The sequence below is a fragment of the Hippopotamus amphibius genome, chromosome 2 (genome assembly GCF_030028045.1).
Source record: "Hippopotamus amphibius kiboko isolate mHipAmp2 chromosome 2, mHipAmp2.hap2, whole genome shotgun sequence".
Classification (NCBI taxonomy): domain Eukaryota; kingdom Metazoa; phylum Chordata; class Mammalia; order Artiodactyla; family Hippopotamidae; genus Hippopotamus; species Hippopotamus amphibius.
In genome coordinates, this window is record NC_080187.1 from 10989174 (window position 1) to 11007307 (window position 18134).

The following is an 18134-nucleotide window of genomic DNA, read 5'->3' on the forward strand; positions in this document are numbered from 1 at the left end:
TCATTTACCAAACAGACCATGGGCCATAGTTTGTGAACCCCTGTTACAGGAGATGCATCTAGGTAAAACTAGTTGACTGAGTGGTTAGATTCTCCAAGAAAGGGGGGGCGGGATAAGAATATGCTTTTCTCTTGATATTTCATTATAACTTATTCATTGGTTTGTTCCTTCCTTTGAATGTTTAGGGAGTTGTTGTCACATGCCAGGTTCTTTGCTAGGTGCTGGGTTTGTTTTGCGGCCTAGCGAGGCGCTTAGCCTGTCTCTGACTTAGTGGTCCTGGCAGTATAAATTATAAACATTCACTTACGTCATTATAGTCTATGAATAGTCTATGGAACTCTCCAAATGTGGCACCTGTACAAAGAGGTCATTTAACCAATATTCATTCAGTACAACTCTGCCACGTCCTGGGTGTCCAAAGGTGAGCCACACATATACATACTCACACAGAGACCCCATCTAGTAGGGGAGACAGAGTGCATGGCCAAAGAACACCTGAGCCACCTCCTAGCTCGCTTTCTTTGAGTAGGCAGTGGACCTGCAGTGGTTCTGCTTAACGTGAGACTTTTCTCTCCAGTAGGTCTGTGGAACTAAATGGATTCATGGCATTCAGGGATCAGTACATGGGGATGTCTGTGCCTCCGCACTATCAATATATACCGCACCTTTTTAGCTACTCTGCCCACTCGCCACTTCTGCCCCCACAAGCTCGCAGCCTGGATCCCCAGTCTTACAGTCTAATTCACCAGCTTGTGTCAGCCGAGGACCTGGAGCCATTGGGCACGCCCATGTTGATTGAAGATGGGTGAGTGAGCCTTGCTCTGTTTATCCCTGCAGCTTCAAAGTGGTCCCTACCCCACACCCACCTTCATCCCTGGCTCCTGTACCCCACGCTTTGGAATGAGTTGAAGGATAATAAGCAATGACTCAAGCATCAGAGGATAAATCTGTGCTTACTGTTGAAGTCATTGGTCCCCCATGTTTCTTGAGCCTCTTTTCTCATAGAGTTGGGGCTGTTTATCAATCCCTGTGGAATTGGGGTTAAACGGCTTTTGTTTCTGGTTGCGTCTAGGTAAGCCAGACCCTGGAATGGGTCTGAGTGCTTCTGTGCCAGAGATGAGCTGTAATTCTGGGGATAATCATACATTAAGTTTAGGCTTCTTAACAAGCACTCAAAGCACTAACTGGTTGTGGCCTGTCTGTATCCCTAGTCAACATATTCTTGGGTAGCCTAGAGCCATGTGCTCTGTGTGCAGGCCTGAGTGGGTAGAAGGAATACTCTTTCCATCCTGTCAGCTCTGCCTGAGTAGATAATAGTTCAGCCACTTAGGCCCACCCTTTGCTGCACTCATTTGGCTTGGGGCATAGGCTGTTTGAGTGTTATTAAGCTTAGACCCTCTCCCCTCCCCAAAGGTATCCTGAGATTTCTTAAGCTAGTCTCCAGTTTCAGAAGAAGAAATTCAAATATCTACCTACAAGAAGGCCACCACAAAAACCTTTATAAATCTGGTGTGGGAAAGAGTCATGTCAAGGGGCCCTGAGAGAAAGAAAACTGGTAGCCTGTCTCATCCAGCCCAGAGATGAGAAATACCCTGCTCCTTCCATCCCCAGTAGCTTAGGAGGGCTGAGCAACTCTAGTTTCCTGAACTCTCACCACCAGGGGGGGCAGTGAGAGCAAGAAAAGCTTTTGAACCTGTTCTGTTCTCTTTCAGCCATCTCACCCTGAGGCTCATTTTTGTGCCAATCCCTGTATTGAGTGGGCACCAGTCCACTCTAACGGAGCTCTCATTTCCAAAACTGGTGCAAGAGTGACTGGGAATTTTTTTCTAACACATGGAGCATTAATGGACACTAACATTAAAAGTCATACTCCCTGATAATTGTACACATTTCTAAGCCTCATTTCCCCTTTGCAATTTTTTTTCTTATCAAACCTCTCCCTTCAGCCCTGAGCTTGCTGCTGTCCCCAGTTCTGTTCCCTTATCATTAGACTGAATTAAATGAAACTGGAGATCCATGGTCAAGGGCAAGGAGCCCACTGCCAGAGACGCTTTGTGCCCTCAGGAGTACCCTCTCCCTTTGCCCCCATCCTCATCGTTCTGGCCACTAGAAGTAACTTTCCTCTGTTCCTGTCCCCCCAGATATGCTGTGACTCAAGCAGAGCTATTTGCCCTGCTTTGCCGCCTGGCTGATGAGCTGCTTTTTAGGCAGATTGCCTGGATCAAGAAACTGCCTTTCTTCTGCGAGCTCTCAATCAAGGATTACACGTGCCTCCTGAGCTCTACATGGCAGGAATTAATCCTGCTGTCCTCCCTCACTGTTTACAGCAAGCAGATCTTCGGGGAGCTGGCTGATGTCACTGCCAAGTATTCACCCTCTGATGAAGAACTACATAGGTGAGAGCTGCTGGCTGGGGAGAAAGTCTCATGCAACAAAACCATTGTCATGTCTGCAAGGCAGGGTTGCCTGACACTCCAGAGGACAGCCATTAAAGCCACACAGGGCTGGACTTGAATCTTCAGTCGAGTCTCTGATCCTCAGGTTCTGAATATGTAAAGTGGGGTGATGATAGTACCTCCCCAACAAGGTAGTTGTGAGGAATAAATGATAATGTGCAGCAAAGCTTAGCAAGTGCTAAGCTGTTATTTTCATCACATCTGGATTACTGAGGTAAGATAATGTATCTGGAAAAAACAAAAGTGTAAACTTTTCCTGCAAGGTGAGGGGCTCTGAGCTGTAGTTTACAATCCAAGAACCAGACCCAGGAATTATTGTGGTGCCTGCTATGTGCCAAGCACTGGGCTTCGTATTTTACATTATTGTCTTACTTTCTCACAGCCTCCAGCATTATAGGTGTTATTATGCCCATTTTATAGATGAAAAAACTGAAGTTCAAAGGGGCCTTCCCTTGAGGGTTTTGGATTTGAACCCAGAGCCTGGATTTGAACCCATGCCTGCCCAACTGAAACCTTATGCTCTTTCACTGTATCTCAGATGCAGTGAGATAAGAGCATAGGACTGAAATACTGAATTCTCCTCCTCGATGTTTTCTGGCATAAAGTTTCATTCCAGCTGGCTAGAATCCTTCTAACCTCCCTGCCTAGAGCAGTCTTTTTTTTTTTTTTTTTGGGGGGGGGGGTACACCAGGTTCAATCATCTGTTTTTATACACATATCCCCGTATTCCCTCCCTTCCTTGACTCCCCCTCCTCGAGTCCCCCCCCACCCTCCCTAGAGCAGGTCTTTTACTCAACTCACTTTGGTGACCTGGAGCACATGGTGACACCCCAAAATCAGGAAAAATGACCTCTGATACAACTTTTCTGACTTACTGATTTATCCATGTGAAAAATAAAAGTTTAAATCACATTTAAATAGACATTTCAATAGTTCACCTTTATTAGACAGTTTAAAATAATGGAAATCATGGGATTCCAGAGCACCAAGAAAGAGGGAAGAAAAGGTGCCTCCATCAAAGAAAGCTGGAGAAAGTGGACTACCAGTCCCCTCAAACTTCTCTACACAGGACTGAAGTGCATCTCCCTCTGTCACCTAATTGCCATGGCATAAAGATAAGCTGAGGCTTAGGCTGGGAGCAAAGCTCCAACACCTTCGAGGGCCCTTTGCGCAGCGGAGGGAGGGAGGAGTCTGGGTACTTTCTCACCCTGGTTTTCTAATGTTTCCTTATTAATGATGCTTACAGGCTTGATGGTAATCTATAAATGACAGAGTTTTTAACCCAGCTGACATTTTGTCCTTAAACAGAGCTATCTGATTTTGCAGATAACCTAACCCCTTGTCTTAGCCTCTAATTCATTGTTTCCATCAAATTCCTGTCTCCTGCTCTGTAACTCTGAGCCGACTGAGTGTTTGGAAAGCAGTCAGCCTGCTCTAGTATTGTCAGGGTTTGCAGAGCTAGCCCATTGAGCCCGGCCTCCCTGTTTGTCTGGAATCTGCCACTGCAGACTGAGGCTGCCTACAGAGTCAGCCTGTGGGACTCCACTCTCTGTAGAATGATGGGTTTTCCCAGGCTCTCTGCAGGTAGGTAGGGATCACTGGCCACTCAGGGTTCTCCGTGGCTTGAAGCTTCATAAAAGAAACCCCATCCCACTGTTTCCAATCCCTTGAGCCCCAAGAGCAAGGCAGGAACCAGTAACAGCTGAACTAGTGAGGAAATTTTTATTTTCTAGGAAGGGTCCTTACGTAGGAGAATCTAGAGTTGGGCTATCAAGTATAGTATCCACTAGCCTCATGTGGCTATTTAAATTACTTAAAAATAAAAATTCAGTTCCTCATTGACACTAGCCACATTTCAAGTGCTCAGGAGCCACATGTCGCTAGTGGCTAGTGTGTTGGACAGTTGCAGATATACATGTATTTCCATTGTCACAGAAAGTTCTGTTGAACAGTGCTAACTCTGGAACACGTGTTGCAGCTGAGCTCACAAGTGGGTTCTGAGGATAAGAAATAGATGAATTGTTAGGGCTCTCACTCCAGTATGGAATCCTTCAATGGAAAAATGCAAGTTAAAGTTCAGCATGTTAGTTTTGATTCTATGCCCATTTATTGAGCACCTATTGTGTGCTGGCAACAGGGGTGTTGGGATAACAGATGATACAGACATGGTTTCAGACCCTGAAATGAGAGCCCATATTCTTGGTTTAAGGGATTGGGGGGCAAATAGAAGCAGATAGAATCTATAGTCCAGGGTGATATTAGTGGAGATAGAGGGTGCCTATGAGAGACTATGAAAGCATAGACTAGGGAGTGAGTACCTCTACTTACATAATCAGAGAATGCTTGCCAAAGAGAAAAAGACATTTGAGCTGCATCTTGAAGTGGGATTTTTCTAGGTAGGTTATAGAGAACAGGAGGTGCAGGAGAGTAACACAGAGTCCTAGAGTTAGAGATTCTGGGTGGTTGGCTTGTGCAGGTAACCAAAAAGCAATCCTGTGGATTAGGGTATAGAGAGAATATATCTGAGAGACAGAGGAATGAGGGGAGAAAGGTACAGGAAAAACAAGTCATGAAGGTGCTCAAATGCTAATCTAAAAAATTTGGATTTTATTGTATAAATAGCATTAAGTCATAGGATTTTTTAAGTAGAGCTACTACATGTCAGGTTGCATTTTAGAAAGATCCCTGTAGTTGTAAAGTTGAGGATGGATTGCATGGACAAGACTAGAAGAAAATGGCTGTGCAGGAAACTATTGCATAGCCCAGGTAAAAATAAACAAGGCAGGGCTTCCTAGGTGGCGCAGTGGTTAAGAATCTGCCTGCCAATGCAGAGGACATGGGTTCGATCCCTGCTCCAGGAAGATCCCACATGCCACGGAGCAACTAAGCCCGTGTGCCAAAAAAATAAAAAATAAAAAAAATAAACAAGGCAGCAGTGACTACGGGAATAGAGAGGGCAACACGGAGTTGAGAGATGCCAGGGAGGTAAAGTCACTGGGACCTCTGAGTGGAAAAGTTGGGGAAACTGCCAGGCAGGTGGGCACCAGTTCTCTTAGCCAAGATAATGGGTCTGGGAAGAACAGGTTGAGAGATGAGCTACTCTGAGTTTGACTTGGGGTCTGTTGAGTCTGAAATGCATGTCGAACTGCTCAGGAGGCCAGAGGAAATGGAAGTATGAGAATCTTTGGAATCAGGTTCATCACTGTAAGGCAGTCCTCGCTCTGCTAGAAACCCAGAGTGTGGAGTCTGTAATTGGCCATAGCTCTTTCCTACGTTGCCTGCTCCGGCGTTACTCCCACTCCCCCAAAATGCCTTTACTTTTTCACAACTGTTGAGTGCAAGTGAGTTCCTGCTGTCATGAAAACACTTTTCCCAGATGATACATGACCACCTCCTTTTCTCTTCTCAAATATTGAATCAAATTTATGGTGCCCATTTTCCTTAATCAGGCTGTTATCAGACAGTGAGCCGGGTGAATTTGATTTAAAGCAGATTGTAGCACCAGCCAGTGACTGCTCCTAGCCCTAATGAAGACTCCTTCACTCTTAGAGAAGATGCCTTGCACTGGATGAGCTTTAACGGGCACTTCTATCTTGTGAGCACTAGCTCCATTTCTGCCAGATCTCTGGAAAGTTGTCCTATAGCTTCCCTGCTAATTCCCTAGCTATAAGGTTCCGGAAACACAGTCTTTTCTTTTTGCTGTGATAACAGGAGTGATGGTGATGATGTTCATAATGATAATAGTTAACAATTACAGACTGTTTCTTATGCCAGATTCCACTTAAGTGCTTTGCAAACAATATTTGTTTGGTTCTCACCACTTCTCTAAGAGGCCATACTAATATTATCCCTGTTCTACACATGAGGAGCATGAGGTTGAGAGAGGTGAAAACTCAAGGCTACAAAGCTGAAAGAGATGGAGTTGAGATTGTCATCTAGATGTGTTGTGCTCCAAAGCCCAGATTCTTTACTGTTACTAAATTTTTTAGCCTTCTTAAAAGTTTGACTTTCTGGAATGTGTCCTGGAGCTGCAGTCTTACTTTTCATCTTTGAGTCTGTATGTGGGTGCTGAGGTGGCAGTTCCTCTAAGGCTGTGGCTGATGACTCTTTCTGGGAGTAGGTGCATTTAGATGAATGAAAAAGAGACAACTGGGCCTTTCAGCCCCCTTAATGGGACATAACTTATACAGTGTCAGCTTCAATTGCTGACTGAATGGTCCAGTGGTTTGGGGGATCCTGGCAGGAATGTTTTCCTTGTCCTAACATGCTTGTGTAATGGTAACCTAGAAGAAGAATGGGTGTGTTTGTCCAGCTCTCTGGCTTTGAATGCTGATAATTTGTGGACAGGGAATACAGGGGTGTTAGAACTGTGGAGTGGGCAGATGTGGAGGAGGCACGGCTGCAGGAGAAAGCAGGCCCATGGAACAGAGAACAATTTGTTTATCAAGGGGTGGGATGCGGGGTGTGGAGGAAATCTTTGCAGTCAGGCTGTGGAGACTGAGTGGGGGCTGCTGGGCTGGCTGCCAACCCCCCACAACTGCCAGGGGTCCATGATGGTTGCCTATCCTAGGAAACTTGGGAAAAGAGGGTATATGCTCTGCCCAAGAGAGAGGGCAGATCTGGGTCATATACTCAGGCCAGGCATGTGGGAGTTCCTTTGTGTCCCTCAGGTCAAGACTCAACTAGGAATAGGTTTGGCACTGTTGTCTTGGGGTCTGGCTGGTAGCCACACACCTGCAGGTTCTGCAGAGCCAGCGTGAGCACTTGGGGCAAGAGGTTACCGATGAGGGGAGAGAGCGTTATCTTTGCTTGCTTGGCCACCAGACAGATGCTGCTCTACTTGCATCCTCCTTTTTTATGCCCTACCCCATCCCATCTCTTCCCCACCCCTCTAAACAGATACTAATGGGCATTTTCAGTAAAGACCTTTTCCCTCTCCAGAAGTGGCTGACAGAGTACTGTGATAAGGAGTAATCACTCCCAGGTACACTGCTTCCTGCAGGTCTTAGCATCATGGAGGCAGCAGAGGGGCAGTTCTGTGCACTGCAGCAAGTGCAGCACCCACTCTGGGTTGGGCCCTGAGCTGAGTTGCTCTGGGAATGCAGACCTCCTGAGGTGTCCCCTGTGATAGCATGTGGTATCCTTTCCCAATTGCCAGTTAAGGACAAGACAGTCAGAGAATGGACAGTGTAGTGCTGAGAAAGCGACAGGCTTGGGATGAGAAAACTTGGTTTAAACCTTGGCCCCACCACCACTTATTTATTTTATTCACTTACAGCTTTGGGGAAGGCACCTCTTCTTCCTCATCCCTAACATGAAGGTGATATTATCTCACAGATTATCAGGAGGGTAAAATATAAGAATGCAATAAGGGCACAGTAAATAACTTCTCTGAGCCTTTGTTTCCACATGCGAACAAAGAGGATTATAATATCCATTTTGTGGATTTATTGGGAGTATCCAATGAAATAATGTATGTAAAATATTTAACAAAGTGTCTGGCAAGTAGCAAACACTCAGCAAATGGTAGAGTAGTAGATACAGTTATTATAGTGGTTATTAAACATAGATGTGTCTATCAGACAATCTGGGAATGTATTAATCAAGTTGTAAACGCCGTTGGGCCAGGAGCAGAGAGAAACAGAGTCAGCCGTAGTAGTTCAAATCAGGGAACTGACTGGGAGCCTAGCTGCTGCTGTGGCTCCCCCTGGTGCTTGAGAAGCGCAGGTGCCTCTGGCCCCAACAAGAGCCAGGCTTTCCCCAAGGAAGAGAAAATGTCCTGTTTGCCCAGGAAGCCAAGTCCTTGCAAAACCTTCAGAGTCAACACAGAAAGCAATAGGACCCAGACAGCAGTTGTACATCCCCAGGAGGATAGGGCCTTCTTGCCTGGCACTGGGCTGCAGTACCCAGATCTGAACATGTCACCAGGAAGCAACTCTGAGGCTGCGCATATTCTCTCTTTGACTCAGCTGCATCAAAGGCCTGTCTGAAACTCTCTTTGTCCCACCTAGAAGAGTGGATGCTGGGCCTGACCCCAGCTTTTATAAACTCCTATTTCCCCACCTAAGCCTTTGCCTCCTTGGTTTGGGGGTATCTCCATTTCTGGTATGAGATATTCCTCACTGTGACCCAGAGTATTAGTCCCCCAGCCTAGGGCTCCTTTGCTTAAAACTTGTTCTTTCCTCAAGGAATTAACTCCTAATGCAAAGAAAGCAGCATGGTCAGTGTTGAATTTTCTCTGCTAGTGGATGCTGCCTCAGATATTGAGAAAACCAAGGCCTTAGGGAGTTAGCCCAGTTCAAGGTTCTAGCTCTGCTACCAACTAGCTGTGTGCTTGTGGACCAGTGCCTTCTGTTCTTTGAACTTCAGTTTCTTATCTGAACAATGGTGATTATAATCTTAACTAGCCCACAGGGCTGAGAAAATTAAATTAAATGAGATAATACACATAAAGTGCCCAACACAGAGACTGGCATGACATGGAGGCTCAATTTACATTTCCCTCCCTCCCTGTCTAGCTGAAGTCAGTGATGCCAGTAAAAATGTTCACTCTGCATAACCTCAGCCCTGTTGGAAGCAGTGAACTTAAACAAATACAGTCAGCAGCTTTTTCATTGTGGCGGTGGCTCACATAGAGTCACCATGGTAGCTGCCATCATTACTGGAGGCTGCATCGCAACAACAGCAGTATCTTGATGTCATATTTCTCTACATTTATATCCCAAACCCCCTTTGACCCTGTTACCCCAAGCAGGCAAGCATTATTTTACAAAGGAGGTCCTCAAAGCTTAGAAGGGTCAAAGGACTTTCCCAGGGTCTCATAGCTTGTATGTGATGGAGCTGGATATGAACTTAGATTTGACTGACCCTAACTGACCTTGGGAACAACAGCTTGTATCAGCTGCCTTGGCCTCTAGACAAACCATGGATTCACCTGTCCTTCACAAATGTTTCTGGATTCCATTTCTCCCAAGTGCCACCTCTTTCCTGTCTTAGCTGCCTTAAGGAGTTGTAGGAGACTTGTCTCCTTCTGTTACCTCCACTGGTAATCAGAACCCACTATTAACACCTGTGTCTGTTCCCCAGATTTAGTGATGAAGGGATGGAGGTGATTGAGCGGCTCATCTACCTGTATCACAAGTTCCATCAGCTAAAAGTGAGCAATGAGGAGTATGCTTGTATGAAAGCAATTAACTTCCTAAATCAAGGTGAGTAATTGGGGGTGGGAAGAAAGGGCTTTTTTTGTTGTTGTTTTGCCTGTGAATATTTGCTCTCATGTTTCACCCCTGCCCCCTTTATCCTCAGGACTATCACACAGAATCTGTCACACCATGTAGGCACCGATCTTGGAAGTCCTATGCTGCCCTCATCATCCTGCTCTACTATAGTGCAGGGCATGGTTTGGGTTTTTTCCTTCAAACCTAAATGCCACAGGCTCTATAACTCATAGAGGAAGGAAGAGGATTTGCTTTGTTTAGTCAGTTTTAATGCATTTAAACACAGACACCAAGGACAGTACATGCGTCATTTAAAATATGCACCAAGTTTACCAGCGACTGAAGAAGAGCAGAGTGACTGATGAAACTGTTAGAGATAAGGAATCTGTGACAGGCTGACGGTCCCTTCAGGGCAGAGTGGGGGTGCACAAAAACTCACACACCCATATCAAGCATGGCTTTCATTAAAAGAGTGGTGGATGTGATTTACGTGAAATATTAACCTGCCAAGTGGAGCATGGTAGCTGCTGGTAACCAGAGTATGCAGGAGAGTTTGTGTAGCATATGAGTGCTCTACTCTCAGAGTGGGGCTGGGCTATTTTGCTGCCTATGACATTGAAAGTGCTCTGTTCCTGTATTCAATTTCCTAGTCCAGAGACTCTTGATCCCCTCCTCTTTGCCCACTCCTCCCTCAGTACTGACCAAACCTCCTCCTCGTGCTTCTGCACCTTTCATGCGTTTATCTGATATTCTGTGTGCCTCCCTTAGGCCAAGCCCTGTGTTGAGCATTAAAGACATTGAAATAAATTAGATCCTAGGTTCCTGGCCTCAAGAAGTGTACCTTCTGATGGCACTTGATACATTGCTTGAGCCTCAGATGGGGGGATATCAGTAACACCTACTTGGAGGAAGAGAAATTTGAGAGCTGGGCCTCAAAGGCTGGGTAAGATTTATATATAGAACATTTATATTCTATATATGGAAAAGAGGGATTGTGTCTGTTTATACGTATATGAACACACTGTATAATATATATACACATACATATATGAGAATGAGAGAGACATCTACAGGCGTACTTTGGAGATATCGCAGGTTTGGTTCCAGACCACCACAATAAAGTGAATATTGCAATAGAGCAAGTCACTTGACTTTTTTGGCTTCCCAGTGCATATAAAAGTCATGTTTATACTATACTGTAATCTATTAAGTGTGCTGTAGCATTGTGTCTTTAAAAACATAGTACATACCTCAAAAAAAATACTTTATTGCTAAAAAATGCTAACCATCATCTGAGCCTTCATCGAGTTGTAATCTTTTTGCTGGTGGAGGGTCTTGCCTCAGTGTTGATGGCAGCTGACTGATCAGGGTAGGGTGGTGGTTGCTGAAGATTGGGGTGGCTATAGCAGTTTCTTAAAATAAGACAACAGTGAAGTTTGCCACATCAATTGACTTTTTCTGTCACGAATTCTCTATAGCAATAGCACGCAATGCTGTATGAACATTTTACCCACAGTAACTTCTTGCAAAATTGGAGTCAGTTTTCTCAAACCCTGCTGCTGCTTTATCAGCTAAGTTTATGTAATATTCTAAATTCTTTTTCATTATTTCAACAATCTTCACAGCATCTTCACCTGGAGTAGATTCCATCTCAGAGGACCACTGTCTTTGCTCATTCATAAGAAGCATCACCTCACCTATTAAAGTTTTATCATGAGACTGCAGCAGTTCAGTCACATCTTCAGGCTTCACTTCTCATTCTAGTTCTCTTGCTGTTTCTACCACATCTGCAGTTACTTCCTCTACTGAAGTCTTGAACTCCTCAAAGTCATCCATGAGGGTTGGAATCAACTTCTTCTAAAATCCTGTTAATGTTGATGTTTTGACCTCTTCCAGCGAATCATGAATGGCATCTCGAATGGTGAATCCTTTCTGGAAGGTTTTCAATTTACTTTGCCCAGATCCTTCAGAGGAATCACTATTTATGAGCAGCTATGGTCTTAGGAAATGTATTTCTTAAATAGTAAGACTCAAATGTTGAAATTACTCCTTGATCCATGGGCTGCAGAATGGATGTTGTGTTAGCCGGCATGAAAACAAAATTAATTTCATCGTACATCTTCATCAGAGCTCTTGGGTGACCGGGTGCTTTGTCAGTGAGCAGTAATATTTTGAAAGGAATCTTTTTTCCTGAGCAGTAGGTCTCCACAGTGGGCTTGAAATAGTTAGTAAACCAGGTTGTGAACAGATGTGCTGTCATCCATGCTTTGTTGTTCCATTTATAGAACACAAGCAAAGTCGGTATAGCATAATTCTTAAGGGCCTTAGGATTTTCAGAATGGTAAGTAAGCATTGGCTTCAACTTAAAGTCACCAGCTACACTAGCCCCTAACAAGTTAGTCAGCCTGTCCTTTGAAGCTTTGAAGCCAGACATTGACTTCTTCTCTCTAGCCATGAAAAGTCCTAGGTAGCCTCTTCTTCCAGTATAAGGCTCTGTCTGCATTGAAAATCTGTTGTTTAGTGTAGCCACCTTCTTTAATTACCTTAGCTAGATCTTCCAGCTAACTTGCTGCAGCTTGTATATCAGCACTTGCTGCTTCATCTCACACTTTTATGGAGTGTGTCTTTCCTTAAACCTCATGAACCAACCTCTGCTAGCTTCAGACTTTTCTTCTGTGGCCTCCTCACTTCTCTCAGCCTTTATAGAATTGAAGAGAGTTAAGACCTTGCTCTGGATTAGGCTTCAGTTTAAGGGAATGTTGTGGCTGGTTTGATCTTCTATCCAGACTACTCAAACTTTCTCCGTGTCGACAGTAAGGCTGTTTTGCTCTCTTATCATTTGTGTGTTTACTGGAATAGTGCCTTTAATTTCTTTCAAGAACTTTTCCTTTGCATTCACAACTTTGCTAACTCACAAGAGGCCTAGCTTTCAGCCTGTCTCAGCTTTTGACATGCCTTCTTCACTGAGCTTAATCATTTCTAGCTTTTGATTTAAAGTAAGAGATGTGTGATTTTTCCTTTCACTCAAACACTTACAGGCGATTGTATGGTTATTAACTGGCCTAATTTCAATATTGTTGTGTCTCAGGGAATAGGGAGGCCCGAGGGGAGAGAGAGAGAGAGAGAGAGACAGGGGAACAGCCAGTTAACAGACGTCCAAATGCACAACATTTATCAATTAAGTTCACCGTCTTATATGGGCATGATTTGTGGCACCCCAAAACAATTACAATAGTAGCATCAAAGATTACAGAGACTTCCTAGGTGGCGCAGTGGTTGGGAGTCTGCCTGCCAATGCAGGGAACATGGGTTCGAGCCCTGCTCTGGGAAGATTCGACATGCCACGGAGCAACTAGGCCCATGCGCCACAACTATTGAGCCTGTGCTCTGGAGCCCATGAGCCGCGGCTGTTGAGCCCATGTGCCGCAGCTGTTGACGCCCGCATGCCTAGGGCCCGTGCTCCACAAGAGAAGGGAAGCCACTGCAATGAGGAGCCTGCACACCGTGATGAGGAGTGGCCCCCGCTCGCAGCAACTAGAGAAAGCCCTTGTGCAGCAACAAAGACCCAATGTGCCCATATAAGATGGGCAGCAAATGCTGTTGGAAAAAATGTTTGGTGCAGAGTTGCCGTTACCTTCAATTTGTAAAAAAAAATGCAATATCTGTGAAGTGCAGTAAAGCAAAGCACAGTAAAACAAGGTATGCTTACATGTAGAAAAACTGGAGTGACCTAGTGGGATACCAGTGGAATACCAGGTAGAATTGTATGCGTATAAGCGCATAGGAGACCATGTGTGAGTATGTGTACAAGCTTGAATGTGTAGTTGTTATCAGCACGATTTCTGAATGGTTCCAAATAAAGAGCAAATTTAAAGATATTTTGAAGGATAAATTGGAAAAGGTAGATTATTCAGTCAGTTGTTCAACATCCACTGGTGCCTGTTTTGTGCCAAGCCCTGTGCTGGGAGCTGGGTATGGAGTTGAGAAAGATACAGCCTAGCTCTCAGGGGGCTCAGTCTAGTGATTGTCCTTGATAATATTTTCCTTTATCTTATTTCTCTTCCCTTACTCACAGCTTTTGTTCCCCTCAGTCAGAAAGAGAAAAGTCCCCTGTTGAGACAGTGTTTAACTTTTCATTGAAAGATACACATATTCAAGGAGTGGGTATTTCTTCCACATTAGAAAGTCCTTCCCATTTCCTGTGGTTTTTTTTTTTCACAGATATCAGGGGTCTGACCAGTGCCTCACAGCTAGAACAGTTGAACAAACGATATTGGTACATTTGCCAGGATTTCACTGAATATAAATATACACATCAGCCGAACCGTTTTCCTGACCTCATGATGTGCTTACCTGAGATACGCTATATTGCAGGTAACATTCTGGGTTCTGGGCGTCCAACCCTTCCTTGCTTTTCTTAACTTGTGAAGGGAATGAGGAAAGCAGTGTTTTCAGGATGCTGATGCCAGGTCTGACACCAGCTGAATAAAAGAGGTACTACCCCTGCCCTCAGAAAAGTTTTATTGTAATGAGAAGTTTGGTTTTTCTTTGTAGGAAAGAGAATCTAACATTTCCTAAGCTCCTGTGATGTGCCAGGATACTTTGTGGCCTGATATTTTTTCATCTCAGAACAATTTCTGCAAGACTGGTGGTTGGTGATATTATGGCCATGCTATGGATGGGGAAACATGCTCAGAGTTTCTCAAATTAACTTCATTTCCTGAATTATATACTTTAAAAGAGTGGATTTTATGGCATGTGAACTGTCTCAATTTTTTAAATTAATCGTATTTCATAGAATTGCCTATAGGTTTTTGAGGATCCTTCATTTGAAGTGATATTTTTAAAATAATTCTCAAAACTCCTATGTTCACAGAGGAATTTTTGTTGTAGTTGTTTTGTGGTCTTGACCCCTTTCTGAGTTTCTTGACATTTAAATAGGTCCATTTCAACATAAAATCCTGGCTTTTGTTGTTGTTGCTTTACTTCATTTGGTAAAGATTCTTATTTATAGTTATCTAGCACATACTGAGTGGCCACTCAGAAGTGTGACCTCTGGGCTGAGATTGTTCCTGTAAAATTCAGCAATACAATTTTGAAAGAAAAAAGTGTTCGGTCTGATAAAATCAAAATTTTACTTTTTCGGCCACAGAATAGTCTAGGAGATGCGAACTGGGCCTAAAAAAACTATTGGAATTTTAGGAGTGTTTTGATAGTTTGTCTCATCATTTTCAAAACTATGTTCTGCCAAACGAGATATTAATCAGTTGCTCTGTGCAATAGAGAGAAATCAGTAATTAGTCTCCCCCCACAGAACTGGGTTATCAACCCTGGCAACCCTTTGAGCTTTTAAAAAATATCCATGCTTGGGTTGCACCTCTAAAGATTCTGTCTTAATTGATATGGAGTGGAGCCTGGTCATCGGTATTTAAAAAAAAAACTCCCAGGTGACTCTAAGGTTCTGTCAGGAAGAAGAACTATAGCCTCAGATATTTACAAAGTATATTAGCACACTAAGTGCTCTTAGAAGTCCTCCAGTTTAAAAAAAACAAAACAAAAAACGAAAACAAAAAAAACAAACCTATTTTGGTGACGTCCCTTGTTGTCCAGTGGTTAAGACTTCACCTTCCAATGCAGGGGGTGTGAGTTCAGTCCCTGGTGGGGGAGCTAAGATCCCACATGCCCCAGGGCCAAAAAACCAAAACATTAAAAAAAAACTAGAAGCAATATTGTAACAAATTCAATAAAGACTTTAAAAATGGTCCACATGAAAAAAAAACAAACCTGTTTTAATCCTGAATTTCTCAATTTATTTGCCCCTGTAAACTCCACCCCCTTTTTCCTTGGTACATTTTATTAATGCTTTATACTATTCTGAAGAGCGAAGTTTTATAGAATGCTAGTTAAAGAATCTACTTAGGAGGACGTCCCAGGTGGCTCAGTGGTAAAGAATCTGCCTGCCAATGCAGGGGACACGGATTCAAGCCCTGCCTTGGGAAGATTCCACATGCCAGGGAGCAACTAAGCCCGTGCACCACAGCTATTGAGCCTGTGCTCTAGAGCCCGTGAGCCACAACTACTGAGCCCATGTGCTGCAACTAGTGAAGCCCACGTGCCTAGGGCCCGTGCTTCACAACAAGAGAAGCCACTACAACGAGGAGCCTGTGCACCATAATGAAGAGTAGCCCCCGCTCGCAGCAACTAGAGAAAGCCCATGTGCAGCAACGAAGACCCAAAGCAGCCAATAAATAAAATAAATTAATTAATTTAAAAAAAAAAGAATCTACTATGAGATGAAACACAATGTTTCTCATGTTATTTTCACTCTGAGAGGACATCTAGGAATACCTTTCAGTTTCAGATTCCTCATCTGTAAAATGGAGATAAAAAGTAATATCTGCCATACAGAAATATTGTGAGAATTAAATGATATAATGTATTTAAACACCTAGCACAGTGTTAAGTATTCTTTGGATGGTAGCAACAAGTATAGCTTGCCCCATTACTAGACTCCCTACGGCACCAAAATGGGTCTGGGTATTAGGATGTTAGTGCAGTCTTTTCTACCTGTGTAATACTCCTGCCACTTTCCTTGCCTGAGTCACTCAAAAAGGCAGCATTCTTCTTTCACCAGCCCAAGAGGAGGCAAACACACCCTTTTACTAGCAGCCATGGCTAACTCTTCTTTCTCCACCTTTTCCCAGGAAAGATGGTGAATGTACCCCTGGAGCAGCTGCCCCTCCTCTTTAAGGTGGTGCTGCACTCCTGCAAGACAAATGTGGGCAAGGAGTGACCTGTCCCCAGCACCCCTTCTCAGGCCAACCACAACGCCTGGGGTGGGCAGGACAGGCTCCAGAAGAAAGAACCAGAAAGACCAACATGGAGGCTTGGAGCAGCGTTGCCAGTTGCCTCCATAGCAAGAAGAGTTTTTGTTTGTTTGTCTTGTTTTTTGAACCTCATTTTTCTATATATTTATTTCACGACAGAGTTGAATGTATGGCCTTCAACATGATGCACATGCTTTTGTGTGAATGCAGCCGATGCATTTCCGTGCAGTTTACAGAATGTGAAGATGTTTAATGTTACAGTGTTGTCATTGTTTAGAGATAGTTCTTTTGTATTTTGAGGGAGAGGGTGGGATGGGGCTGAGATGACTATTTCCATAATGTTGACAAAGATGACTACCTCAGTGGAAAGGGTGGGGGGTGACAACCCTGCTTTCTCCACATGTTCTCAGCAGACTCATATATTTGTCTGTCAGAGAGCAAACTGCCTTTTTCTAGCTACAGAATTACCAGGTAAAAGAGCATACCATAAAAGGGAAAGTGGTGTTCCGAGGTTTACTAAGCAAAGTGGGTGAGACATTGGGAACAGGACAGAGATGAGGATTTAGCTATCTCTTTTCTTTGAAAAGCTGTAAGTTGAGAGTCGGGCACAGTGACCAAATCTAAGTTAGGTGTCCTCCCTCAGAACAGGTCTTCAGGGAGAAGGATTTCTGTTCTCACACCACACTGTGGGACCTCCCCTCCTCACCATCCATACCGCCACTAGTAGTTTCTGCCACTGTCACCTTTTCACCTAGGCAAAGCCCTGGCAATGAGCCAATCCTTTGCAACTTGCCTGCCAGCTCCCTTGGGGCTCACAGCTACCTAGTTTCCTTATTTTTCCTCAGACTCATTACTTCTCCCTTATAAACCTGATTTCCTATTGGCCCTTTGAAAAAACAGCTGAACAGAATGTCATGTTCTGAATCCTGATGCCCACTACTGATTTATTCTCCTTTCACCTTCACAGTGTAGTGGAACAAAGGCCAGGCTGCTAATAGAATAAACACTCCTCCTTTGGAGTTCCCTGTCTGGCCCCACCCCATCCATTCTGCCTCCAGATCTGACTCTGAAACTGTAGTCTCTTTTCCAAACAGCTGGAAGGACCATTCACCCATATGCTGACCAGAATTTTTGCCCCTACATTCTACTCCAGGCTCTCCTAATCGCTCCCAGAATGAAACTAGGTTTCCTCAAAATAGTAAGCCGAAGACCCAGAGCGGCCCAGCTGCCCCTCAGAGTATCAGTGGCCTGGCTGACCAAGGTCTGGAGGGCTAGAGTCCAAAGCTCCTGGAAGGGAAGGGGGGCTTTAAACTACCTCATGTTCCTAAAGGCCTGGCTGCCCCCTCTGCAGGTATGGCCTGGACCCTTTGTTCTTTCACTACCTGCCCCACCTAGTCCCAGAAAATGTTCCTCACCCTCTTGGCTTTGGCCAGCGGTCACACCAGGTCTGTTGTGGAACTCTGTCAGGTGCTTTTCCCTTCCCTGCCTTACTACAGCGGTTGTCCCTGCCTAAAGACAGGTAGCTCCCACAGCCATTGCAGCAGACAGGCCACTTAGCTGGGTACATCCCTGGGTAGGCTTGAGGGTCCTACAAGACCTCCTTTTGCCTGTTTAGTCAAAGGCCGTTTGCTCTC

At 44.4% G+C, this 18134-nt stretch overlaps 1 protein-coding gene across 5 annotated transcripts in view; it reads left to right on the plus strand.

Moving 5' to 3' along the window:
• Positions 1–16769, plus strand: part of NR6A1 (nuclear receptor subfamily 6 group A member 1) — a 211928-nt gene extending 195159 nt beyond the window's left edge. For 2 of the 5 annotated variants that reach the window (XM_057721369.1, XM_057721371.1), the window contains 5 exons: positions 578–805; positions 2142–2396; positions 9543–9664; positions 13895–14047; positions 16378–16769. In XM_057721369.1, coding sequence (XP_057577352.1) covers positions 578–805; positions 2142–2396; positions 9543–9664; positions 13895–14047; positions 16378–16466 — 847 coding nt within the window. In that variant the 3' untranslated portion in view covers positions 16467–16769. Of the gene's footprint in view, positions 1–577; positions 806–2141; positions 2397–9542; positions 9665–9761; positions 13862–13894; positions 14048–16377 lie in introns of those variants that run through there. The other 3 variants (XR_009051296.1, XM_057721370.1, XM_057721372.1) reach the window with 3 other exon arrangements.
• The last annotated feature ends 1365 nt before the right edge of the window (positions 16770–18134 follow it).